Consider the following 12945-nt stretch of genomic DNA (forward strand, 5'->3'; position numbering starts at 1 on the left):
AGCACCCCTTTTAATGGACATTTTTGTTATTTGATCAGGTTGGAGCTTTTATGTTTCCTGACCAAGTGTGTGCGTGACACATTGAGTCACACTTGTGTTTTCTAAATGTCTCAATGCCCAGTTACGCCCAGTTAATGCTGCCCCCTTCGTGTGCCTGCTTGTTTTTTTTTTTTTAATATTTATTTATTTTTTTCCCCTCCAAGTGAAATGTCACTGGTTTCCTCTGCCTAGAAGTTGATGTCTGAGCTCACTCAGTTTGTGAGAGGACACAGTAGGTGAGTAGCGTCTTTTACATTCTTTTTTTTTTAATTTTTTTATTTTATTTTTTTATTTCGTGACTTACAGTCTGTGGTTTTGGGTCAAATTGCACCTGAACACAACTTATTTACCATTTATGACAGCATCGCAAAAACAAAGGGTTTTCTTCCTATAGTAAGTGGAGCTTATTCATTGTTCACACGTTATATACATATACTGTCGCTTACATTGTAATTTTCCAATCATGGAGTACATCTTTAAGGCTTTGAAACTTGTTTTACCTGATTGACTGACGGTGTTGGGTTGTTTGAATTCTTCCAGTTTGTCATTCTATCTGCCTTGTCGTTTTTGCTCTCAGCATGCACACGACTACTCCTTAAAAGTCTCGCACTAACAGAAATGTTCCTTGTGTTTCTTAACAGATTGTGTGATATAGAAAATACTTCTGGGAATTCCGGCGTGCTTGAACGACTCCAGTGAGCGTGTTCTTGAGGCAGGTAAGGACAAGGCGCTGTCATGTGTGAGGTTTATGTTGCAATACGAGTATTTAATGTAAACCACACCTGAAAAACAAGTATCCTCAGGCTTAATCTCACCTCATTCATTGTTCGCAGTCTGTTGACATTGTATTTTGTTTGTTTGTTTGTTGTGTTTAATTCATAGTTAACAGTTCATCTAAGGGTATATGTTCCACTACCACCCACGATAGGTGAAAATCTGCAATATAGAGAGACCATATAACAAACATTTTGTTTTAGTTTTACCCCTCCCACATGCTTTAAACATTTAAATTTACAAAAATTGACTTTTTTACGTATTTCTCAGTGCCTGTTCTCACGCTCTTGCTGACAAGACAAGGGAGGGGGAATTTGTATAACATCACTTTGAGGAAATGATGACTCGCTCGCGCAGTTCTCCAAGTAAGCGGCAAAGCGTGCTTGCTTCAAGCTGGTTGTTACTCCCCGTTAAGGTTGACTGTAAAATTGACACATAAAACAAGAGAGAATGGTATATTTGAACACCAAACAGTATAGCAAACATCTAATTTTGTCTTAACAAAAGTCTGATAGCTTAATGCTAACATATGATGCAAAATGCCATAGATAGGCTAACGTAAAATGGCTCTGATGTTACGGTAATTACAAAGAACTGCCACTTTAGCAGACTTGGAGCAGGAACACATATAAATACTGAACACAGCAATATTCAAAACCATATATTCTCTCTGCTCTGTGGGATCAACGACTACTGCTGGAGTTTAGTTGGGGACCTTTTCTGCCTCAGTGCCCAGTGCTGCCTGGCATGTTTTGACACACCATAGAATGATTCACTGTATTAATTTAGTTTCATAATATTTTGTTTATGTTTACTACTTCAATCTCTGTACAGGTGAATAACGGACGCAAGGACAAGAAAAAAAATGAACGGCGACATCTACAGCATCCACGTTGACGGCATCCCTCTGGACACGCTCAGTAAGGTGCATGTTAGCCCTGCCTCGTGCCTTTCAGTACATCTCAACCAGGAAGTACGGTGGCCTTTAAGGGACAAAAGGCATTTTGCGAAAAGCCGTATATATTGTCTCAGTCGTAGAACTGTGTAAAGGACCCCCAGATGGTACGTTTAATGACCGTGTGCACTTTCACGCGTACTAACTGATGGTGTTTGTGTCCGCTGCATGCGCCACATTCAGATCCACTGCACTAACTAAAGTGCAATCCGGCGGCTTGGTGATGAAGTGCCGCCCGCGTGAGTGAAAATACAACCCGTGCTTTTACTGACTTTACGGCGGCTCGGGCGCGCTTTTCAGTTCCGCCGCTAGTTGCCATGGTAACAAAGGTTACGCCACACACACACACACACACACTGCAGTGCTGCCTCCACGAGTGAAAATGCTTTTGTTGTATTTACGGCTCACCTGCTGTCAATGTAGCGCCAGTGTTCTGCCCCGGGTAAACATGGTAACGAAACTCATTAGCATGAGACAAGGCTAATTTCAGTGAGTATTTTGAGAATTTCACAGCCATGCTGTTAAGGCCGCTAGGAACTGTTTTAAATGTATTTAACAAATGCATAATATGTCTATTTTAAGACTGATAATGTCATTCAGTTGTAGTTTTTAAAGCATATCACCAAATGTAACCTCCACAAAGTCTACTGGGCTGTTCGTGGCTGCTACTTTTTGTTTAGTTTTTTTGTTTAACAGCTTCGGAGTCATGATGGAGGAATGAAGTCATGTAGCGACAAGTCTTGCAGAGAGCGGGAGGCCGGATTAGAATCAGATCCAAATGTCGAAATGAGGCGTGAGCCGACATGCCTGTTGGAAAATGACTGGAAAATGATGACAAACTGGCCCAATTTAGCTTCACGGTTACACAAAGCCTACTAGTAGAATAGTAGAAAAGACAACGGAGAGGACGTGATCATTTGAGACTTAAAAACAGTGGCAAGCTGCTGCCAAGGAAGTTCGCCAACAGTCGCAGGACGTGATGAAATTGGCCCTGTATTGCGATGTACACACGCCCCCCTTCTATACTTTTTGCAGGCTTGTGTGTTTGTATCAGAGCTTTTATTGCAAAAGGCAAATGAGTCGTTGTTTCCACACCTGCAGTGCATCTGTAAAGTATTCACAAGGCTTCACTCTTTCCACCTTTTGTGTTGCAGCTTTTTTCCAAAATGGATTAAATTTTAAAATGATTCCTCAAAAATTGACATAAAGGACCCCATGAAGACAATTTAAAAAAAAATTTGTTTTTTGAAAATGGTATTTATTTATTTATTTATTTATTAAAGGTAAAAAAATAAAAAATAAAAGTCCAGCATGCTGGTGGCATCAGGATCATGTCTTTTTCTCCCAGATGGACAGGGTGCTTCGTCAGTCAACGTTAGCGAAAGATCTTTTAATTTTCTGCTCGAGAGGAACAAAAATGTCAGGAAAAGCCTACTAGAATAGCTGGGGTTAATCGGAAGAGCTTTAACGGCTCACTGCCATTTAACATGAGTTGGAATGCACTTGCAGAACCACAGTATCTTGTTTAGTTTTACTTCCCCTCTCTAAAACCTTTACATATTTTTTCAATTGAAACCTGGCATTTGAAGACAATTTTTAAATCCACTGTGCTTCAGTGTTTGCTGTGCCCATGGTTGATCGCAGTATAATGGTGGGCGTTTTGAACAGCTCTAAAGGGAAACAGGAAAACGGGAATTGTTGTCGTCTCCAGATGATCGTAAGCGTCCACGTTTTCCTGCCGAAATGACGCCTCCTCTACATGCCAACATTTGTAGCACACCAGCACATTTAGTATGTACTAACTGCGCATACATATATGTCACACACACATTACTTTATTCAGCTTTGTCCATTTAATAGTGGTACTGTAATAATAATAGTTCATTTGTTAACATCATGACAACATAATGTCAATTGATAGATGGTGTAGACAGATATTTACTTAGTTTCTTGGACTTTTCTATTGGTCTGAGTATTGGTTGATTCATTGCCAACAACTATGGATAGATTGCCTTCTTTTTTTTTTATTTTTATTTTTTTAAGGTTTCTCCTTTTCCTCCCAATGCAGGTTCATACCTACCTGAAGCCGTTCACGCTGACCCTGGAGGTCCTTCAGCAAGTTTCCACGCGACTGGAGCGCGATCTGAGGCGAGGCCTTGGGAAACACTCGCACCACAGGGCCGCCGTCCAGATGCTGCCCACCTTCGTCACGGCCACGCCGGACGGGACGGGTAACTCGACGACCGCAGTTCCCAAACAAATCGCATCATCACGCATCGAAGCGATCTCCATTCTATATAAATAATACATATACACTCCAGTGGCAGCATAAGATGACGTTAAATTTTTATTTAACGCTTGTTCAGTGGTGCTATTTAGCCAGAAAAAAAAACAAGCGGGGAATTAATACTACAGATATTTTATTGTTTTATTTTATTCCTCGACAAACAATTTGGTGCACCCCGCAGAAAAAGGCGACTTCCTGGCTTTGGACCTCGGCGGGACAAACTTCCGGGTGCTCCACGTGCGAGTGTTGGAGGAAGAGCAGAGGATGGTGAAGATGGACAGTCAGATCTGCGCCATCCCGAAAGAGATGATGCGGGGACCCGGAGAAGAGGTGCAAGATTGATAATAATGATAATCACGAGAAGCCTTATTATAATTATGTGTTTGGAGACCATACAACTGTACTGCATCATAGCAAGCGCTTTCTTACCTATTTATGCTTTTAAATTGAAATCAATTCTCATATTTTATCCCATCATGTATCTAAATCAGATCAGCGAAATTCAGATCTAACAGATGTACGCAATGTTATCTGCACAGAGTGTATGTTTTCGATTGTACTTTAAAAGTGCCGTTGGCTCTGGCTAATTTCAGTTGTTCAACCACATTGCCGCCTGTCTGGGGGATTTTCTCAAGTCGCAGAATCTGCAGGGGAAAATTCTCCCCCTGGGCTTCACCTTTTCCTTTCCATGCCATCAGAAGGAAATTGACAAGGTCTCACACACACACGCCCACGCAATAAAAACAGATGGTTAATTATTTGGAAATAGGCTTTTAAATAAGAAACAATAGCTATTTTAAAATTTTTATTTATTCAGCTTTGAAATTAAGAAAATAAACATTGAAAAGGTTTTGCTTTTGAAAGTGAGCTTTTACATTGAAAAAAATATTTCAAACTATAAAATATATTATAAAAATATAATAATTACTATTTTATTAAGCTTAAGAATTGCTTTTCATTACTTTTTTAACATACGCTATAAAATTGAAAGAACAAATGAAAATACACCTTTGAATAATTTTTTAAAATGAGTTCTTAAATTCCAGCCTTCCCAGTTAACATGGATATTTGACTTCTAAAGCCGTCAATGGCAGTGAATGTGGTAAATAAAAAATGGAAAAATAAATGAACACAGCTTTTTAATGTTAAAGAAAAGCCAAATTATTTTTAATTATTTTGAGACTGAAAAAAGTGTTTTAATTATACATACAGAAAATAAATGATATAAGAATACAAAATATAAGCTTTATAATTACTTAAAAATATATATTTCAGTTAAGTAAATTAGGAAAAACGTTATTTTAAAATAAGCTTTTAAAAATATATTTTTTAGGAAAATGTATTTTTAAATTGATTAAATTGAAAAAGACAGTGACTTGAAAATAAGATTATTTAAAAATAAATTTTAAATAAACAATAAGGTTTTGATTGGAAAAACAATAACCATTTTTTGTTTAGGTTTTAAAAAAGCACAATGAGAAAATTGCTTTTACAGTACTTTTTAAAATACACTTTTAAATTGGAAAAAGAATAAAAGAAAAAATACGTGTATAGTAAGTTATGAAAAATAAAAAAATTAAAACAGCTTTTTAATTTGGTCGAACATTTTTTGAAAGATCTACTTTTAACAAGAAAAAAAACTATATATGTTACTCTTGAAAAGAACCTTTTAGATCAAATATTGAGTAAAAATGCTTTTTAATTAATACATTTATTTTGGGGAACAACAATTACTTACAATAAACTTCTTAAAAAATAGTTTATTGTTAAGTTTATTATTTATTAAGCCTTATTTATTTTAAATTTATTTTTAAATGACACACTTGCTCTCTCTCTCTCTCTCTCTCTCTCTCTCTCTCTCTCTGTCTCTCTCTCTCTCTGTGTCTCTGTCTCTGTCTGTCTCTGTCTCTGTCTCTGTCTCTCTCTCTCTCTCTCTCTCTCTCTCTCTCTCTCTCTCTCTCTCGGTTTGTGTCCGCCGCAGAGCATCTTAATCCGCTGGACTAAAGGCTTCCAGTGCTCCGGAGTGGAGGGAGAAGATGTGGTGAAGCTCTTGCGAGAGGCCATTCACAGACGAGGGGTGAGTTGCATTCGTCGTAGACCGCTACATATTGAAACTACCCACGAGTCGCCACTCGACCTTTATCGTCCAGGATTACAACATCGGCTCCATCGCCATGGTCAACGACACTGTGGGCACCATGATGAGCTGCGGCTACAAGGACCAAAGCTGCGAGATCGGCATGATCATCGGTGAACATACGACACGCCACGTGCAACAAGGCAACTCCGCCTTAGGTGACCGTCTGTCTCCATGCTGCAGGCACGGGTACCAACGCGTGCTACATGGAGGAGATGAAGAACGTGAAGCGCGTGGAGAGCGACCACGGACGCATGTGCATCAACACTGAGTGGGGCGGCTTCGGCGACAACGGCTCGCTCAGCGACATCCAGACAGAGTTCGACGTCCAGGTGGACAAGACGTCCATCAACCCCGGCATTCACACGTACGTCGTCTGACAATCCTGCGCCGTATTTCTGAAAATAGCCGCTACTTCCGCATTCTGCAACACGGGTAAAGGCGTTTCCTCCTCGCTCGAGTGAATAGTGAAGGGGACCGTGACATCGCACTCGTGGGAACTTTAAACGTCTACAATGTCATTTTTTTTTCAACACAGGATGTCACTACAGAGCCACAAAAGATGACAATAGCCCATGTTTAGGTTTTGTTCGTGTTTACATATATCGTATTTGTACAAATAAATAATCATACATGTATTTAACTTTTGTCCGAAGACACCAACCATAAACAAATTTTTTTTTTAGCAAGTTCGGCTTAAAGACATGATCTCTTCTTGCGCAGCTTTGAGAAGATGATCAGTGGCATGTATCTGGGCGAGATCGTGCGCTTCCTGCTGGTGAGGATGACAAAGGACGGGTTGCTGTTCAACGGACAGGCGTCGGAGGCGCTGCTGTCGCCGGGCGGATTTGAGACCAAGTACATCTCTGATATTGAAGAGTGAGTGCTATTTTCCCAAATAATCACAATTCACATCGCAACTCTAAATGAATCATTTTTAATTAGACACTCATCCTCAATTCGTCTCACATCAGTTGATCAATAATAAGATCATATTTTTATTTCAATACGGATGACCATACAGAGTTTTAAGGCATCCCGTCTGGCACTCTGTCGAACTTTGCTTCCTTCTGGTGGTCATTTAAGAGCGGTACACAAAAAGAGACACTGTAATCTCAAAATAACGTTCAAAACATTTCTTTCAAGCTTACTTTCCAAAGTTACTAATACCCTTTTTTGTGTGTGTTTTATTTAAATGGTGTGTTTTATTTAAATGGATAAAAAAAAGTAATTTAAAAGGTATTTTTCAGTTGTTTTCAATTTATAATCTTATTTTCAAAATAAAAAAGTTAGGGTTCATATTAAATGAAATGCTTTTCATATTTTAATTTAAAACATTTAGTTTTCTTCTTCAAGGCTTGTTTTCAAATTAAAAAGCACCCACGATGTTAATTTGATCGAAAAGCTCCCTTTTTAAAGAAAAATCTAAACAGCTATACAAACTTGGAACAAAGTTACACTCCATTTTTTGCAATTTCTTTTTTCAATTCAAAAGCTTATTTTTCAAACTGCAATGCCAATGTTTTCTAATAAAAGATTATTTAAAGGTAATACAAGTCTTTATTTTTTTGTTTAAAAGCTTATTTCTAAACAAATTAAAATATTTTGTATTTGTGTATTTTTAAAATCTTATTTTATAATAAAAAAATGTAAAATAAAGGATGATTTTCCAAACTAATTGAAAACTTGTGTATTTTTATCTTTTTTTTTAATTTAAAAGCTTATTTTTCAAAATGATTAAAAAGTACATTTCTAATGAAAAGCTTATTTTCAAGTATCTCTATTTGTATTTTTTTCATCTTGAAAGCTTATCTTCCAAACTAATTAAAAACATGTGTTACGTGTATTTTTTCCAAATTATTTTTTTTCTGAAGTAATTAAAAGCATTTTTTTTAATTGAAAAGCTTATTTCAAAAAAATCCAAATGCTTGTTTCCCCAAAATAATTAAAAGGCTATCATTTATTTGTGTGTTCCTGTTTCCCCCCCAATTTACAAGGTTATTCTCGAAACCCTGAAGGGGGAAAACAACATTTTCAATTGAATAAAACACACTGACATTAGCAAAGCGAGGCACAAGTGGATGGCTTCTGACTATAATTACGTATTATAGATATAGCAGCATGTAGTTCAGTGAATTACTTGGACAACGATTTGACTTTGAAAGTCTACGTTGTATTTCCTCCCTTCAAGGGAGGCCGTCGGTCTGGAGAACGGCAGGAAAATGCTGAGCGACATGGGTCTGACGTTTGACCCGGTGGACGTGCGCGTGGTGCGTATGGTCTGCGACACGGTGTCATCGCGGTCCGCTCGCCTCTGCGCCGCCGCCCTGGCCACCATCGCCACTCGCATCCGGGTCAGTCGCGGCCTGGACCACCTGAAAACCACGGTGGGGGTGGACGGCTCGGTGTACAGGAAACACCCAAAGTAAGACACCGGTTTCGTCTGGAAAATTGTACCGACCAATTAAATCCAATGAGCTGCCTGTTTCCAAAAAATTGTCTGTGAATGTGGGCTGTTTTTTTATGACAAAGCACTGCCCCATCAAAACTGAAAGTGTGCTGTAATTAGTGATCTTATGTCATTAAGACACATGTGAACTGTATTACATTGTGGAAAAAAAAAATGCATAAATAGTCTGTTGATATGCAAACACTAAACAAATGCAAAGTCATTTTCCAAATGTTGTATTTCCCCCCCGCAGCTTCAGCGCCGAGCTCCAGGCCACGGTGCGCCGGCTGGCCCCCGACTGCGACGTCACCTACCTGCTCTCGGAAGACGGCAGCGGCAAAGGCGCCGCCATGGTAACAGCAGTGGCGGAGCGGCTGGCCCGCCATTCCCGCCTGCTGGAGGACAGCGACGGCGAGGACAGCGACGACGAAGACCAGTGAGGGTGCGGATGGGGGAAAGCCCTGACAACAACGCACATCGCTCGATTTATTTAATGACCTTTTTCCACATTTTTACATGTTACGGCCTTGTATTTTAAAATGGGTTAAATGAATTTTTTTCCCCCTGAAAATTCTAAAAGTGCTGTGAATACTTTCCGGATGCACATATACTGTATTCACAGCGCCTTCACGTTTTCCACATTTTGATGTGTTATATCCTTATTCCAAATTTGATTAAAGGTTCCATATTTTGGCTATTTAGACCCCCATTGAGTGACTCCCTAACGTGGACTTAGTATAAAAGTGTCAATTTCATTTCCAAAAAACACCTCGGTTTTGTCATATGAGTATCCAGAAAACACCCCTCTGACAGCTACTTCTGTTTGACCCAGTTTTGGATCCACTTTGTCCTTATTTGGCTAAGACTACCCCCTTTCCTCTGATTGGTTCCCTCCGTGTAGAAGAGCCACGTTTGAGAGCACAAGTGTTTATGTTGACAGCGCTGGCTCAGGAGTGGAGAGATTGACGGAGATCTTCGCTAGTGATGTAGATAAGCTCAAGAAAGTCGAATGACTCGGCAGAAAAACGTCTCTAAGGCAGGATTGCGTGGATGATTTTAATTCATATTTCTCATGTTTACTGATGCACCGCAAAGGCAATATCCTTCCACTTTCTGAGCCGCTTCTCCTCACTAGGGTCGCGGGCATGCTGGAGCCTATCCCAGCTATCCCACCGTGCCGCCCCAAATCCAATATAACATCCCAAATAGGGGATTGGTTGGTAAGGTTGTTTTAGTGAAATATGAGCCTAAAATTTTTTTTTCTTCTCAAAATTCTAGCCAGAACACCCCATAATGACGAGATGAAAATATATAGAAATGTGTTTTGCAAATGTATTTAAAAAAACAACAACTTTTACATAGTCTGCTTCAGGAAGGTATTCACAGCCCCTTCTATTTTCCCCCAAATTTTTGTTACAGCGTTTTTCCAAAATTGATGTATTCATTTTTTTCTCGAAATTCTACACACCTTGTAATGACAACATGAAACTGTTTTTTTTTTCTTATTTTGCTAATTTATGAAAAATGTGAAAGAAATCACAACAGTTCAGTGCATCAGGGAAGTATTTACAGCCCCCTTCATTTTTCTATATTTTGTTAAACTTATTCCACAATGAACTCAGTTCCATTTTTTTTCATCAAAATATGGAAAAAGTGAAGCTCTCTAAATACTTTCCGCATGCAGTGTCCTGGTTTTCTAATTCGAGTGAGAAATAGTATTTGTCCTCGAAATTCAAAATCCCCATTGTCAACTCACTCCTATTTCTTCCATTCATAGTCACTTTGATGTTTTATTCTGTCATGATAACACTTAATGCATTTATGTCTTTTAAAGATGACACCTTAACTAGGCTATGTGGTGTTTCATGGAGGTCATCGGGTCAAAAAAAGAAAAGAGGAAGCAGTTTATAACAGACATAGAGGTGTTACACAAAAGTAGCAGGTCAACAAGCCGCCATTCACGTAATCATTACATGGACTTACCTTCTGATGCACAATGGATTGTTGACCTGTTTGCCTAAAATCAGAGTTTATTAGAAAAATGAACATCACCTTTCTGCTTCATTCATGGTTTTGTTTTGTTTTTGTTTTTTGCAATTTTTTTTTGCAAGCGTGTGTATCCATCCTGCTGAAAACGTATGTATTTTAGGGCTCCCCAACACAGCCCACTGCCCGAAACTTACTCAGTCACGCCACCTGGAAAGTAAGGGGAAAAAAAAGCAGTCCGGAACCCCAGTTTCACCTACTGACATGAAATTAAAGGTATCTTTTGGGGGGAAAAATGTATGTATTTTCAAAGTGGAAATGTGGCTATACATTACAAAAATAAGGCTGTGTATTTTGGAGGAAAAATATGTCATTTTACTTTTTTTTACTACTTTTACTACTAAAAAAAATTATACACATATTATATTTTCAAGATTAAAGTTCTAATATGAGAATAAAGTGGTGTATTTTTTCAAAGTGAAAATGTGGATATATATTACGGAAATATGGCTGTATATTTTTTTGAGGAAAAACATGTCATTTTACTTATACCTATATTTTATATTATCAAGATGAAAAAATGATAGTCAAGATAATTTGTGTATATTTGTTTTAATTAAAGTTGCATTATGAGAATAAAATTGCATAATTTTTTTAGATTAAAGCCATGAGAATAATGTTCCATATTTTCTACATAAAAACTTGAAATTTATATATTTCAATAATTTTTAAAAAAATTCATCCGAAACTCAAGTAGTACATTTTTGATATTTTTTTTTAATATTTTCAAAGAAAAAAGCTGAATATCTTTTATATTAAAATTTTATTTTTGGGAGGAATAAAGTCGTATATTTTCAAGGAAAGAAATCATAATATTAAAAGAATAATATTGTATATATATGAGATAAAGAGTTGTTTATTTTCCGAGATTAAAGGCAAAATATGTGAAAAGATTTAAGATTTAAAATATATATTTTTTAAAGTTTTATATCTGCTAGTGAGGATAAAGCGGTACAGAAAATGGATGGATAGATCTGCAGCGCCCCCTAGAACGTTTACACGAAATGGGGTGGGCACGTCATAACAAGACGCACGAAAAAGTAGCAAGGACCCATGCGCAAAATTTGACAGGAAGTCAGCCATTTTGTGTGGTAATTCTCCCAAAAGAGCCGCAATTGCCAAGAGCTATCCTAAGTGCAAAGCTTTTTGGCCTACACCATATATATATATATATATATATATATATATATATACACACACAATTTGAAGTGAATTTGATCACCCATTTGTTTATCAATTAAGAAATAATATTTATATTATGATAATTGCACTCTGGGAAGGGGGGTTTAGATTTCAAAGCCTTCCGCTTCCTGAATGCAGTTGACCCAATTCTCTGCAAATATGCTGCCCCCTTGTGGTCTGTTCATGCATTCCACACTGCAAGGCTTTTTTTCTTTCTTTTTTTTTTTCCACAAAATTGCATATTTTAGAGAAAAACGTTGTATATTTATGAGATTATAATATAGCTCGACAAAAATGTTCAGATCGTAATATTATGAAAATAGTTACCGGTATACTCTCTCTCTCTCTCGTTCTAATTATGACTTTAATCCCAAAAACATCTTGAAAATTGTCAACATTTTGTCGAAAATATCCAACTTTTCATGTCGAAGCTATCCAACTTTTATTTTTCAACTTTTTAGACTTTTTAGCTATAAAATCAATATGCTACTATTCCCATAAAGTCATTTTCTTTTTTTTTTTTTTACATTACGCCTCAAACCACTTTTTCTTTTCGAAAATATTTTTATTATTATTTATTAATATTTTATTATTTTATAATATCCTCACAAATACTAGACTTTTTCCCCCCTCAAAAATATATGACTTTATTCTGGTAAAATGTACAACTTTAATCTAATATATATATATTTTTCTCGAATATATATGACTGACCTCATAGTATATATATATAGAAATATATATATATTTTTTTATCTTTTCAGTGTAGCCCTAATACTCTTTTGTGTATAAATGCACATTTTATATAACAGTATGTCCACTACCACATATGGACTTTCATGACAGTCCTTATTAGTTGATCCTTCTAAAAAAAAATACATGACAGCCTGGTGGAGGAAGAGTTAAATGTTTCTTTTCTGCAGACTGCATCCTTATAAAACTCTGCTAATGAATCTCGCCTGAATTTGGATGACATCCAAGCATTACTTAACCCCCCCCAAAAAAATGTTTGTGCGTGTTGCTATTCACCTTCATTTTCATCTGGGCTATCAGAAAATGGCAGGCTGCATATTTCC

General features: G+C 37.3%; 1 protein-coding gene across 1 annotated transcript; it reads left to right on the plus strand.

Moving 5' to 3' along the window:
• Positions 1–250: 250 nt before the first annotated feature.
• LOC133415586 (hexokinase-2-like) lies at positions 251–11086 on the plus strand. Its single transcript, XM_061701717.1, has 12 exons — positions 251–275; positions 681–755; positions 1648–1738; positions 3837–3999; positions 4237–4385; positions 4649–4768; positions 6037–6132; positions 6206–6305; positions 6376–6559; positions 6916–7071; positions 8384–8617; positions 8895–11086. Exons 3-12 carry the CDS (start codon positions 1679–1681, stop codon positions 9079–9081), a joined length of 1449 nt encoding a protein of 482 aa, XP_061557701.1. The 5' UTR covers positions 251–275; positions 681–755; positions 1648–1678; the 3' UTR covers positions 9082–11086.
• Positions 11087–12945: the final 1859 nt, after the last annotated feature.

This window comes from Phycodurus eques, chromosome 17 (assembly GCF_024500275.1).
Source record: "Phycodurus eques isolate BA_2022a chromosome 17, UOR_Pequ_1.1, whole genome shotgun sequence".
In the NCBI taxonomy this organism is placed as follows: Eukaryota; Metazoa; Chordata; class Actinopteri; order Syngnathiformes; family Syngnathidae; genus Phycodurus; species Phycodurus eques.

What these genes read in the sequence shown, in the direction of transcription:
- LOC133415586 (XM_061701717.1), top strand. Translation starts at nt 1,679, where the DNA reads ATGAACGGCGACATCTACAGCATCCACGTTGACGGCATCCCTCTGGAC. An exon ending in CTCTGGACACGCTCAGTAAG is followed by an intron (nt 1,739 to 3,836) that starts GTGCATGTTAGC and finishes CTCCCAATGCAG; the next exon opens with GTTCATACCTACCTGAAGCC. An exon ending in GGCCACGCCGGACGGGACGG is followed by an intron (nt 4,000 to 4,236) that starts GTAACTCGACGA and finishes TGCACCCCGCAG; the next exon opens with AAAAAGGCGACTTCCTGGCT.